The sequence below is a fragment of the Pleurodeles waltl genome, chromosome 3_1, assembly GCF_031143425.1.
Source record: "Pleurodeles waltl isolate 20211129_DDA chromosome 3_1, aPleWal1.hap1.20221129, whole genome shotgun sequence".
Lineage (NCBI taxonomy): Eukaryota > Metazoa > Chordata > Amphibia > Caudata > Salamandridae > Pleurodeles > Pleurodeles waltl.
The window spans coordinates 1,910,830,802-1,910,845,459 of NC_090440.1; the positions used below are offsets into that span (position 1 = coordinate 1,910,830,802).

The window sequence follows — 14,658 nt, forward strand, 5'->3', positions numbered from 1 at the left end:
TTACAATGTAGAGGGCCCTTCAATCTGGAAAGGAAGTAGCTCTTGGTGCCTGTCACCTTACTAGATAATAACTATATATGGAACCCAGAGGCCTGATAGACTCGGTGCGTTTTTGCTGGAGTCAACTTATTTTTTCCTGGGTTCACAGGAGTATAGCAACATAATCCAACTGGCGACAATCTTCAAGTTACATAGGGAGGAACTAAACTCCATCATGTGGTGAGCTATTATCCTAAACTTGCCCTTGCACAATTTAATATTTTAATTCAGCAATTTTATGTTATATTGCAAGGAGCAATTTCTACAACTGGTATGTACATATTTTCTACTGCTATGTAATAAATCCATTTTTATTTAACTATGGAAACTAAACAGATATGACACGAGTGTGTGACTATTTAATGTTTTTGTAACTGCTGAATACATTACAATGAGAAGGAAATATAACTCCCACTTATTGGATAAGCCAAATATTAGCCTTTGTGCACTGAGGGCGGTGGGCTGAGGAACGGATAAGGGGGAATGTTTCTGGCCTCTTCTTTCTCTCTTTGGGCTGCCTAAGTTGCATGCACACAATCCCTTTGTTCTAAGCTTGTTGTTCTCTGTGGCCACCTGCATTTCAATTTGAAGATTTGTGCAAAGCATGGTATGTTATATTATAGAAAACTGAACCCTTGCTGCCCAACCTTTTCCTTCACGTTCTCTCTGATGTGGACCTGCCATCATCCTTGTCACCTATGAACGCTCTGGGAAGACAGTGAAGGTACACTATGTGTGGACAAAGAAGCCCCCATTAAGCGACCCAGCAGCGTGACCCAAACAACTCTACTGAACATGAGGAACACACAAGTTAGTGCCTGAACCAGGGACTGGTCTGCAACTTGATCCTTCAAGATCTAGCACTATTGTTTGTTCTACAGATCAACAATGTGACAAGAAACATGTTCTCCAACCTGTCATTTCATTGTGATGTTGCAATTTACTTAGCCTGCTCTCTGCTGGACTGTTCTATTCCTCATAATGGTCCTTAGCCGGACTGACTAATGAAATGGAGTTTATGATGGGCCACATCCAAAGCAAGGAATAAGCTACAAAAAAACAATTATGTGGCTCGCCTAATCCTAAATCTGAAATATTACAACCACAACACTTGTTAAACAGAGAGCTGAATGTTAAACCATATTTATCATTTTCTATGCCCTGGAAGACATGCATCACAAGGACTTACTAGATAAACTACGCCCTCCTACCAGAACGAATACCTAACGTTAGCCTCTCAAAATAAGTTATTGTTCTGTATGATACAAAACAAAATTTATGGAGGGGGTTGGTGATGAGGTCTGGTAGTGAGGCATGCCCTTCTGTGCTTAGCCTTGAGAGGGACTTCTGAAAGTACTGAAGAGGTTTGAAAGCACACCTCTTTAATAATGGGCAAACATCCCTTTGGTTGTAGGCTGGTGGCCCAGACCACTCTGTTTTGCTCCCTTTCAACCTCGTCATTGACTGAAAGCTCTGAAACCACTGAGAGGCAAAAAGCAGCCTATGTTAATAAAGTAAAAAGGCACATCCTAACTTCATTCATTCATATAGGTTTGCTCTCTCCTTTTGGTAGTGAGCCACCCTCATCTTTCCTTCAAAGAATAACTCTGGTAAATCAGGTCAACGCCACACTCAGAACTTACCTCGTTCACAGAATAATCCTTGGAATCCAGGTGGGCATGAACATGAGCCATGGACAAAATCACAGGTTCCTCCATTCTGACAAAGGCATTTTTTGGTGCAGCCATCACCGTAGAAACCAAGAGCACACACTGAAATGGAACAAAAAAAAGTATGTTGGGTAAACCAATACGTGGGAGTGAGCTATGAAGTAGCTTTTTTAGTACAGTAGTGATCTCATTAGCGCAACGTGCTATCACTTGCCATCACACCTCAAACTGCAGAGTGAGCAGCACAATATGGGTGTGAGAAGAATAGAGGGAAGCAGCGGCTGGATCCATTTCCAAAGCCTTGATACTTATCAGATGTATCAGCTTTGCCTCTTCGTCCTCTGTTTATCAAACTTCAGTGGACAGCGCTGCTGTAGACCATAGCTTGCCTTTCTGGACATAAGTAAGCAAGGGTTGCAAGGATCCGGGACATTAGTATTGGACCTGGGCTATTAACATTTCAATAAAGGGTGGTACATCCTACATCATTTCCTCTGGTTCAACAGACTGATAGATTGCTCAACACTATTATGCTAAACGTCTGACACCCTGTTGTTATTCAAGAGCTCAAGCTACTACATAAGGTGTTGTGGGTCTTGCCCACTGCTATGCATTGCACGGTGTAAGAGACTGTGTCTTATAACACCCAGACTACTGTCATAACATCTACTGGGATCTTCCTTCCAAGGGGGTTGATAAGTTTCAAAGGTTGTAGAACCTGGCAGTCAGTCAGGGTGTAAGTCTGCATTGCCACTATGACCGCATGTCTGTGGCTTACTGATCTCTGCGCTGGCTGCCAGTGAAACAGGTGCAGTTCAGGATAGTGCTATGTTGCGTTTGGCCGTTCAAAGGCCTGGTCTGATTTTGTTTGGCCAAACTCATTAGGTCTCTGGAAGGTCCTCATAATCTGAGGTTCAATTCCTGCCCAGTGTCCCTGGTTTTAAACTTCCCATTGAAGTGGCAGATTGTTCATATTTCTGCTTCCCTGTCCCTAAAATTGTCTGCCTTGCCATGGAGTGTATTTAGAATTTTAAGCAGTTTTGCAGATGTTTGATATCTTCTGTCAATTCATAATGCTATTTGGATTTTAGTACACAGAGTGCCAAAAATGACTTGATTAGAGCAGCACATCTGCTAACATCGTCATTCATTCTCTTTCATTTTCCTTTCAAAAAAGGTTTTGGAAAGATCTTTTCTCTTCACTTTTCTTAATTTAGTGGCTATTTATTTTAAAGGGAGCCCCTTTTCAAAAGACAAATAAATGCAATTTGTCCGTTTGTAGCCTTTAATAGGCTGCAGAAACAGTTGCTTCTTTCTAAGTAAACACACTTTTCTACTGAAAAGCTTTGTGTAGATTAACAAATGCATATTAAAATAAAAATATATATTTGGAAGAGTGATCTGGGATCCCCCACGTAGGCGGGGCAGTTCTGTGCTTATGACTTCTTTTGAGGATCCCATGGAAGAGAAATTTCTCTTCCATGGGATCCACAAACGTAGTCATTGGCACAGAACAGTCCTGCCCATGCGCGGGATCCAAGAGCAGCTAGTGGACTGGGAAGCAGAAGCAGGAACCATTTAACTTTAATGTTAAGAAGGTGTGTGAACACCCAATATTGCATTGCCTAACTGCAATAAGTCAAGAAAAATGAATGATACTTCTAGGATGTGGTACGCAGTGCTTGCTCAAGCAATGTAGTTCCTTTATTCATATTCTTCTGATAGAATCCTTGAGAAGGGCAGGAGTAGTATTCACACAAACTGTGCAATCCTCTATAGTACACAAGCCCAGTCCTCTCACGGGGCACTTTCTCAAGGACTAGCAGTCCGTTCCAAGTCGAAGTGTGGTTCTCGACAGGCAAACTCCAATGGCTGTCAGTGTGTCTGCAGTCGTGTGTGTAAGTGCCTCCACAATTCTTGAGAACACTTCACCCTTACACACCTTACCGTTAGCAAAGGCATGCATGATGAAAAACTGGAATCGTGGACAAGGAGGTAAATTAATAGATGCAGTCAATAGTGAAGACATGGGCTGGAGAAACTTCTTTAGCATAACACTTCAGTTATCAATGGTCCAAGGTTCATATCAATAGGATTACTTCAGGATTACACAGGGTAAAGAATCAACACAGGTGATAAGACTGGGTCAAAGTACCTTCACTGCAGTTGCTGCCCGTCCAGCCGGCATCACAAAGACATCCATCTGATGAAAAAAAAAAAAAAGGTTATTCTTTCTAAAAAATCTGATACGTTTTCTCATAAAGTGTGAAGTGTAAGGAAACAATATCGATGTAAATAACTGTGCAAATATTCCCACAATTTAGGTACATATTAATCAAACAGCAGCCCCATTTACTCCAATATAGCAAACCGTTTATTCAGCTCACACCAGTCCTGACTTGCAGTACAACACTCATTCTACTGGTGGATCATAGAAGTGATGTTGCCAGAGTATCCCAATAGTTTTCCATAGTAGCACGCCTAGTACAGAAACCCACACTCAGCTCTTCCAGGTTACCTTAAGCCTGACCTGCTGCACTCCCTACTATACCACAATCTGGAGCTTCACATAGCGCTTCTGAAGTGTCCTGTCACCAGCAGCTGCCATTTCATTACTGAGCCCAACACACTACCCTATCAATACTTATTCTCTCGACCTGCAGCACCCACTGTAATCCCAATGATGGGAAGCAATAGAAAGTTACTTATCTTTGGTAGTAATATTTCTGGTGGCAATTTAATCTTGCTACAAACTCCTCAATTTATGAATACTCCTTCTAGGCTTCAGACTGGTCTGGAAAATATGTCCCCATCAATGGTCATCCAGTGTGGTCAGGTGGGGCCTCGTGGCTCCAGCGTGATTCTGCCTATCGACTTGATGTCAAAACACTATAATATGTGCCAACCCGTGCACTGGCATCAGTTCCGGATATCCAGGATGTATGGAGAGGAAGCGATCGCTACAACGGCAACAAATACAGCATAGAACAGTTACATACTCTAGAATTTTATTAATCACTACGCTAGCTCATCAAGGACAGGCGGTGGAGAATCTGCAGGAAGATTATGAATCCGCAATAAATATTGTTACCAAAGGTAAGTAATTTTTTTTTATGATGGGTGCACTTTTACAGAGATTCCGGACCTTCAAATGAGTCCCACAGCAGTACCTCCCTAGCACGAGGGATTAAGTAGTGAAATTTAACCAAGGAAATCATGCAACACCGCTTGGGAAAAGTATGGTCACTGCATGTCTGAGGTATGAGGCAGCAGTGCTTTGCAAATGTACGGAATGATGACCACATACAACCACGTAGCTGCCTGGCAGATGTCGACATCTCAGAAAAGAGCCATGGAAACATCGATGACCCTGGTGGAAGGAGCACAAATGCACTCCTTTAGGGCTAAGTCATGTAATTCTTGATACAAAGAATTTATCCACACTGAATGGTGTGCATAGTCACTGCCTTGCTCATTTTAGCTTCAACAAAGCCCACAAGCTGGTCTGTAGCTCTGCCCTGTGAGGTTGAACTACAACGCTGCATGCATTAGGTCCAGCCTATCCAGACATTACTTGTCCTTGGTTGGATGTGGAAAAGAATAGAGATATGGAAGAGTAACAGCCTGGGCCAAATGGAGTGCAGAAATCAGCTTAGGTAATATGTGAAGGACTAGCTTACCCAGGCAGAAAATTGCAAAGGGTGGTCAAGCTTATACTGCCAAATGTGAATTGGCTCGAATGGAGCTGCCATGAAGAAATTAAAAACAAGGTTAGATTCCATCTAGGAACAATAAACAGAGTGGGAGTGAACAAATAAAGCTACATTTTCAGAAAACACACCATTAGTGGTGATCTAAAGCGGGGAGGCTAATCAGGCAGACACATGAAATCAGTCAGGACTGTAGTCCTTAACTGTAGCCATTGCCGGACCCCGCAGAGTGAAGGATGATGCAAATTGCTAGATATTAGAAAGGTGGGATTTGAAGCTGTTAATGCCCTCTGACTTGCACCACTAAAATGTATTGAGTATCGGGCTTCCCGGCCACCAAGGGGACCTCTGTGACCACAGCAGGAAGACAAAAGGACTAACTGGCACCACTCGATCGCCAAGCAGACAGCCGCAGTGCCAGCAGATTACTGTGCAGTAACTGGCTATCCTGCTACAAGAGCAGGTCTGCTATGCAAGCTATACTTCCTGAGGGGGAAAGGACAGTGGCTTACACGGCTCAAGCTCATTTGTGTGTACGTGCTGCTTCTACACGGACCAAAGGCCCAGAACTATCATGTCTCCAAGGTAAGTAACGGATCTCAGCAAAAAGATGTCCATAACCATGTTAGTCTGACACTTTGGAGTGCAGAATAGGTGATCCCATAAAAGTAGGAGGGGTCCATCCGCAAGTGCACATCAAAGACTGTGAAATCTGAAGTTGAGCCAAGAGACTTTTTTGGTGTTGCATCTACTGCCTCCTTAGACATGATTTGGGGCTATCATCCACCATTGGGAGTGAGGAACCAAAAGGATGCACAAGACCATGAGGTCTCAGAGGTGGCAGACCTGCAGGCCCAGAATTAGCCAGACATATTGAAATGATCACCAGAATAACTGTGCTCCTTTGAGGAAAAGGGAAGGCTTTTATAAGGATTGTGTTTGGTACTGCCGCAATAAAAGTCAGCCTCTGTCTGGGAGTGATTTGAGGCTTATGGACGTTGATGGTAAAACCCAGGTAGTGGCAGGGAGTTCTTCTCTGATGGGGTGTTCCTTGATTAGCTTTGTGGACTCTACATTTACCAGCCTGTAGTCCAAGTATGGAAATAGATGGACTGAACACTTTCACATCAAAGCTGCTGTGACAGCCATCACCTCCATAAACACTGTTGGGCTGTTATCAGTGTGCACAAGAGGACCATAAAGTCTTAGGCCTCCACCGAGAAACTCAAGTAGAGCCTGTGGTCAGAGATAACTTGGAAGATGAAACATTCTTGTGTTCCACGAAGACCAATTAATCTTTCGAGTATAAGGCAACAGGACCCGATTTGGGGACTCCAATTTTAACTTGACCTGCTAAATGTACAGGTTCAAGAAGGAAGTTAGGCATTAGGTCTCTGTCCTTCTTAGGGGCCAAGAAGTAAAGGGTGTAAAATCTCATGCCCCATTCTTCTATGGGACATTCCCAGCATGACGAAGGCGTGAGCCTCCTGAAGGAAGGGTGTGTGGTCTGTTGGAAAGGATAGGAAAAGAATAGCACAACCCTGAAAATCTGCAGGAGCACCCACCGGTCTGTTGTCATCGCCCTTGGCTGTGTGACAACACAGCAGACCACCTTGCCACCCAACTGTGATGACATGAGTGGGGAAGTTATCGACAATTCGAGGAGGCAGAGACAGGCCTAGGGAATAAAACTTAGAGCTACAGTTGAAACATCCCAAGGAGGAGTCCAACTTCTGCAGAAAAAAGCTGCTCATCAAAGCGCATATCCAGTAATATAGTCTGGATACAGACCTGCCAATTAAAAAACATACTGTGAGGAAGGGCGGAGCTTTAAGTTGTGTACTGCCAGAGAGGCACTTCTGCCTCATGCTGCCACCAATCTCCCACACCTTCTCAATAAAAAAAAATACATAAACAATAAAAAAGTTTGCAGAGGCTGCAACCAACAGTCTTCACATCTGCTAATGGACATCAGTTTCTTAGAGCCGGAAACGGACTTTGGCTCTTCACCTGGTGACTGTGAGAAGGAAACTGATATTGTGTGACACATGGTGGTACCTTTGAGTTGGCAGGTCTGTGTACATCCCCCAAAAAATCCAGCAGAACACATCCATGCATGTTAATGCAGCGTGACAGGCATGCTCATAACCTGAGCAATGGTGTCCCTAGAGTTGAAGCCATAGTGTAGAATCTATTTGGAGGCATCCAGGTCATCACTCACCAAGTCAGAGAATGTTCTGGCACGCTGAAAACCATACGTTTCACCAGTTCCCATAAATCATGGACATATAGCTTGAAGAGGCAGATGGCATTAGTTGTGCAGAGATTCAAACTGCCAGTGGCAAAAATGATTTGATCCAAGTCAGGGAGAGTCCTGTGTTAGGTGTTTGGGTCCAGTCTAGAAGACGATATCTGAACAACTGTAATGTCTAGAGAAAGATGGAAGTAAAAACTGCAGGTCACCAAAAGCAGGCCTATGGCGCCTGGCAATCTGCTTGTGCACACAGGACCCAAAATTAATTCTCTTATACAGCCACTATCGAGTCTTGTAAAGCCACATTTAACAAAAGAATCTGTAGAGGATTGTAAGATTCCCATCAGAATGTTAAACTTCATTTTTGTAGAAAGTAAAGTCAGTACCAAGGTCTAACCTGCCATCATAATTCCGGGTGAAAAAGAAAACTCCCTCCAAAGCAGGGCACCTGGGCCAGGAAATGTCACCTCCTGCTGAAGTATCTAGGCGACTGGCATTTTGCAAATCCCAGTAAATGTCGGCATCAGTATTGAAAGGCAGCAGGAGATAATCAGCTTCCAAGTTCTCATCCTCATTTTCAGTGCATAATCTCTACCCTTCATAGCCAACACATCTGAACTGAAAGTCTCCTACAAGCGGGTAAACATTTGAGGCCGGAGGAAAGGTTTAACATTAAAATTTACCTTGGCCTTTGTAAGGAAATGGCTCCCTGTTGCAGTTACCCCCCACTTTTTGCCCGATACTGATGCTGACTTGACTGAGAAGTGTGCTGGGACCCTGCTAACCAGGCCCCAGCGTTCTTTCACCTAAAATGTACCATTGTTTCCACAATTGGCACAACCCTGGCACCCAGGTAAGTCCCTTGTAACTGGTACCAAGGGCCCTGATGCCAGGGAAGGTCTCTAAGGGCTGCAGCATGTCTTATGCCACCCTAGGGACCCCTCACTCAGCACAGACACACTGCTTGCCAGCTTGTGTGTGCTGGTGGGGAGAAAATGACTAAGTGGACATGGCACTCCCCTCAGGGTGCCATGCCAACCTCACAATGCCTATGGCATAGGTAAGTCACCCCTCTAACAGACCTTACAGCCCTAAGGCAGGATGCACTATACCACAGGTGAGGGCATAAGTGCATGAGCACTATGCCCCTACAGTGTCTAAGCAAAACCTTAGACATTGTAAGTGCAGGGTAGCCATAAGAGTATATGGTCTGGGAGTCTGTCAAAAACGAACTCCACAGCTCCATAATGGCTACACTGAATACTGGGAAGTTTAGTATCAAACTTCTCAGAATAATAAACCCACACTGATGCCAGTGTTGGATTTATAAAAAAAATGCACACAGAGGGCATCTTAGAGATGCCCCCTGTATTTTACCCAATTGTTCAGTGCAGGACTGACTGGTCTGTGCCAGCCTGCTGCTGAGAGACGAGTTTCTGACCCCATGTGGTGAGGGCCTTTGTGCTCTCTGAGGACAGAAACAAAAGCCTGCTCTGGGTGGAGGTGCTTCACACCTCCCCCCTGCAGGAACTGTAACACCTAGCAGGGAGCCTCAAAGGCTCAGGCTTTGTGTTACAATGCCCCGGGGCACTCCAGCTAGTGGAGATGCCCGCCCCCTGGACACAGCCCCCACTTTTGGCGGCAAGTACAGGGGAGATAATGAGAAAAACAAGGAGGAGTCACTGGCCAGTCAGGACAGCCCCTAAGGTGTCCTGAGCTGAGGTGACTCTGACTTTTAGAAATCCTCCATCTTGCAGATGGAGGATTCCCCCAATAGGGATAGGAATGTGCCCCCCTCCCCTCAGGGAGGAGGCACAAAGAGGGTGTAGCCAACCTCAAGGCTAGTAGCCATTGGCTACTAACCCCCCAGACCTAAACACACCCCTAAATTAACTATTTAGGGTCTCCCAGAACACAGCAAGATAGATTCCAGCAACCTAAGAAGAAGAGGACGGCTGAGCTGAAAAACCCTGCAGAGAAGACAGAGACACCAACTGCTTTGGCCCCAGCTCTACCGGCCTGTCTCCCCACTTCTAAAAACACTGCTCCAGCGACGCGTTCCATAGGGACCAGCGACCTCTGAATCCTCAGAGGACTGCCCTGCATCTAGAAGGACCAAGAACTCCCGAGGACAGCGGCTCTGTTCACCAAAGACTGCAACTTTGCAACAAAGAAGCAACTTTGAACCAACACACGTTTCCGTCCGGAAGCGTGAGACTTTGCACTCTGCACCTGACGCCCCCGCCTCGACTTGTGGAGAACAAACACCACAGGGAGGACTTTGGCGACTATGAGACCGTGAGTAGCCAGAGTTGACCCCCCTGAGCCCCCACAGCGACGCCTGCAGAGGGAATCCCGAGGCTCCCCCTGACCGCGACTGCCTGCTTCTAAGAACCCGACACCTGGTAAAGACACTGCACCCGCAGCCCCCCGGACCTGAAGGATCCGACCTCCAGTGCAGGAGCGACCCCCAGGTGGCCCTCTCCCTTGCTCAGGTGGTGGCTACCCCGAGGAGCACCCCCCTTGCCTGCCTGCATCGCTGAAGAGACCCCTTGGTTTCCCATTGAATCCTATTGCGAACCCGACGCTTGTTTGCACACTGCACCCGGCCGCCCCCGTGCCGCTGAGGGTGTACTTTCTGTGTGGACTTGTGTCCCCCCCGGTGCCCTACAAAACCCCCCTGGTCTGTCCTCCGAAGACGCGGGTACTTACCTGCTGGCAGACTGGAACCGGGGCACCCCCTTCTCCATTGAAGCCTATGCGTTTTGGGCACCACTTTGACCTCTGCACCTGACCGGCCCTGAGCTGCTGGTGTGGTAACTTTGGGGTTACCCTGAACCCCCAACGGTGGGTTACCTTGGACCCAAACCTAAACCCCGTAGGTGTTTTACTTACCTGCAAAAACTAACAAACACTTACCTCCCCCAGGAACTGTTGAAAATTGCACTGTGTCTAGTTTTATAATAGCTATATGTCATTTGTGTGAAAACTGTATATGCTATTTTGCTAATTCAAAGTTCCTAAAGTTCCTAAGTGAAGTACCTTTCATTTAAAGCATTACTTGTAAATCTTGAACCTGTGGTTCTTAAAATAAACTAAGAAAATATATTTTTCTATACAAAAACCTATTGGCCTGGAATTGTCTCCGAGTGTGTGTTTCTCATTTATTACCTGTGTGTGTACAACAAATGCTTAACACTACCCTCTGATAAGCCTACTGCTCGACCACACTACCACAAAATAGAGCATTAGAATTATCTCTTTTTGCCACTATTTTACCTCTAAGGGGAACCCTTGGACTCTGTGCATACTATTCCTTACTTTGAAATAGTGCATACAGAGCCAACTTCCTACAGCCTTCTTTGCCACACTGATGTTTTCTATCAACTTAGTGGTCGGTACCAGAGGTGGCTCCATAGGAGGCATCATCATCGAGATCGGTACCAAAGAATGGCCTGAATTAACAAGGATGGAACTTTAGTCATCCTTGGACGACACTTGTAGAAATGTGTCGCTGAGGCATCTCGATCAGAGTTGCCAAGCCTGCAAGAAGTGACCTCTCTTTCCACTCCTTTAAAGAGTAGCTCAGAGAGATGCAAAGATACTCTGAATAAGATCCAGAATCGCTAGCCAGAAAAGCTTTGACCTATGCAGGGTTAGCTGAATAACTAGTGAACCCTGGTCTCGCCTTTTTAGGCATAAGATGTTCACATGACTTTGGGGAACAACGAAGAAACTCTTAATAGTTCCAGGAGTGTAGACTATTTCCTTGAGGAAGAACAGGACCTCTCCTTCCTGTGGAGCTTTTTATGTAGTTTGTGGGAAGAGTTCTTAGGACAACTTGGAAGATGCGTAACTTTGAAAGAGGAGCATGCTTGGGAGACTCTATGTGGGCCTTGGCCACAAATAATGTGGCCTCTCGCTTTCTTATAGCCATCAGGTATATGAAAGCATGAGGGCCACAGGCTGTGGCATCATGTCTCGACCCCAGACACCACATACAGTCTTCATGGGGGTCCGACCGGAACATCTTTTCGCTGCAGCGCCTACAAGGCTTGAAGCCAGAGGCCGTTTGAGGAGACATTTGACTTACTCGCTGTTTAAAGTGAGGAATTTGTTGGAAACACCCTAAAAAACAGCTCTGGGCCGCATTGATAAGGTGCTGAAAAAAAGAGAAACAGATGCCAGCATGTGGGTTGGAGTCAGGGATAGAGTTACAAGGGTAGTGGCAGCTTCTCTATGTGGGCGTGAGGGTGTTGCCCCCCTGTATTTGTTGCCCTCCTGGCCCCCGTAATACAAATGTTAAATTATTATGTTAAATTAGATTTTTTTTTTCATGGCCGCGGTGCTGTAATTTTAGACGGGCCGGGAGCACACTGCAGGCTGATGCCTGGGCTTTCAATTATGGGTAGAGCTTCATTACTAATGGCAGGCAGACTGGCAGGGTCTGCATTTTAAGTTAAGTGTCATTGTGCATGTCGGAATGGACTAATGTCTTCCTACAACCAACCCAACATGCGCACTTGAGGCCTCCTACCAGCACAACATTAATAAGCCGTGGATCATAGCCACAACCTCCCCCGTCACCTATGCAGTGCTGATTTTGTCTGCTCTGGCCAATCCCGACGCTGCTCTTATGCTGTATTGGCTAAGTAGGCCTAGTCTAGGAGGCAGAATTGGCGGTGGGACGTTTGGCTTTACAGAGGAACATGGACAATTAATGTATGGTTTTAAATCTGAAGCCATGCAGTGACTGGTCATTTTCTTTCCATAGTTCCATTTCTTTGCAGTCTCTACTGTTCCCTTGTCATCAAGCCCAGGCAGCAGAAAAGACAAGGGTGAGGCTGCTGCCTGAGAGTAGTTTATAATCCTAGCTCTCCACTCCGGTAGTCCGGTCCTGGTCCCAAGAGACCAACATGACAACTCAGTAAGTGCTGTCTTTTTTTCATAAACATTCTCTGCACTGGAGTTACCATTACAAAAAAACACTGATTTGTGCAGCACTGCATGATATAGCCTGACCGATGATCATAGAACTTGCACTATGAAAAAAATAAAGTTCCAGTTCATGGAGGACATAGAAACGTCCGTTATGCCCCACATCCCACAATCAGATTTCTCCACGTATCGCTCTCTACAGGGTAATTTAATTGTGACAAGACACACTTTGCACCGGAGCACGCAGCTGGCATGCCCTCGACAAACAATAAGCGGCCTATGAACACAGACATGTCATGGGAAGTCTATAATCCTAAACACACATGGCATAATGTATGCCTGTTCATGCAAGGGGCACACTACAATTGCTGGTTTTAAAGGGGCCATCTACAAACCTAGACGTGCCTGGGCCATTTTACGAATCCACCCATTATGACTGTCGCTGAGAGTCAATATGACAGTTCCACTTATTTTTTTAAAGCATCTCCTATATGATTTAATGTGCCTTTGCCGGGTCGGCTTCAGGGGCAGGTGTAGGGATCCATGTAATGGATTCTAATAAACTCATGGGGTAAGATTTAGATATCATTTTAAAAGTCTTGTTTTAATTATTTATGAAACTTTTTTATGTAGCACTATGAACCTTTTTGATAAGCAGTGTACTAATTGTCAATGCTTCTTTTTATGTGATGGTTTATGATTTTTATCTTTTTGTATGTACGACTATTTCGAAATTTTTTAATGGTCTAAACTTAGACCGAATAAACTATTGATTGATGGCCCACTCGGGGTTTCAGGAAGTCCAGTCACAGACAGGCTAAATGGATGCCATGGGTGGAAGAAGATTTTGCATAGTTGTGCACTCTGTTATTTCTATGTGCAGACAGAATAGAGTGGAAGAGCAGTGAAAATGAAATCCTGGTTTTGCTCTCAACACTAATTGTTGTACATATTTAATGCCGTAAGAAATGGGACAGTTGTTACTGTGTCTAAATATTTCAAGACAATATATTCACAATTGCTTTATAAACCACCCGCTTTCTCGAATTTCCTTTGAAATGCACCATTTGCTACTCCTTTTTCAAACTTTTCTTGGGGAAGAAGCCTTGAAGCCCATCTTTTTTGCATCGGGCTTCACTCGCTTGCAACCTAATTCCCATCCACAACTTTTACGCCCTGCCATTTTCAAGTGGCACCAGCCGAGACTGCACAAGTGGCCACATGGCAGGGCTGGAGGGACATTTCCAGGGAAAAGTTTTCCTGATAAATCTGAAGCCCAGAAGGAATATTCATTAGTGAGGAATCTGCAGTAAGATGTATCCATCAGAAAGTGCTCTGCCAAAGTCCTTTTGTCCTGACCTTTATCATCAACTCCTCCATTTCAGCATAAAAACCCACACATATCTGTGATAATGGGCATCAATGCTTGCATAATAGGTCCTTGCCATTCCAGTCTAGGGACCCACACACCACAGTTCCATCTCTACAGCAACTCATGTTAATCTGGCAGTGAAGCCCTGTTCCAAGCTCCACCAGTGTATCATAATTCTATCCCAGTAGGACTGTCCTCTGGAGCAGACTCCTACAGTTCTGGCAATTCATGCTAGTTCAGCATTTATACTTTGTCACACACACACACACAACACCCAACAACCTCCCCCCCCCATAATTAGGAAGACAGTGTGTATTTACTATTCTAACTCCACGTGCCCTTTGATAGTAGGGAAGCTTATAAGGCGGGCCATGGCAAATATAACTGCAGTTTTAGTTTTTTGACAGAGTGACCTGCAACACCCCCTGTAATTGAGGGGAAAGAGCTCTGATATTTCCCATAGTCTTGAATTTTAACAGATCCGGCTATTCTAGTACTAAGGCGAGAACACATCTCTCCAATCGCGGATTCAGTCTTGACCTGCAGAGATGCCTACGGTTGAAGTACAAGTCTTGATCTTCAGCAAGACTCTGCACATTTCCGAAAACTACTTGGGGATAGTTTAATTCATTGTTTTCTTGACCGGTTATATTATATCTGTAGTGTATTTTAAGA

General features: G+C 45.0%; 1 protein-coding gene across 2 annotated transcripts in view; it reads right to left on the reverse strand.

The window, feature by feature from the left end:
* Positions 1–14,658, reverse strand: part of NAGPA (N-acetylglucosamine-1-phosphodiester alpha-N-acetylglucosaminidase) — a 131,395-nt gene that overhangs the window by 20,689 nt on the left and 96,048 nt on the right. For both annotated transcript variants that reach the window (XM_069226097.1, XM_069226096.1), the window contains 2 exons: positions 3,865–3,912; positions 1,683–1,811 (listed from right to left, as the gene is read on the reverse strand). In XM_069226097.1, coding sequence (XP_069082198.1) covers positions 1,683–1,811; positions 3,865–3,912 — 177 coding nt within the window. The remainder of the gene's footprint in view (positions 1–1,682; positions 1,812–3,864; positions 3,913–14,658) is intronic.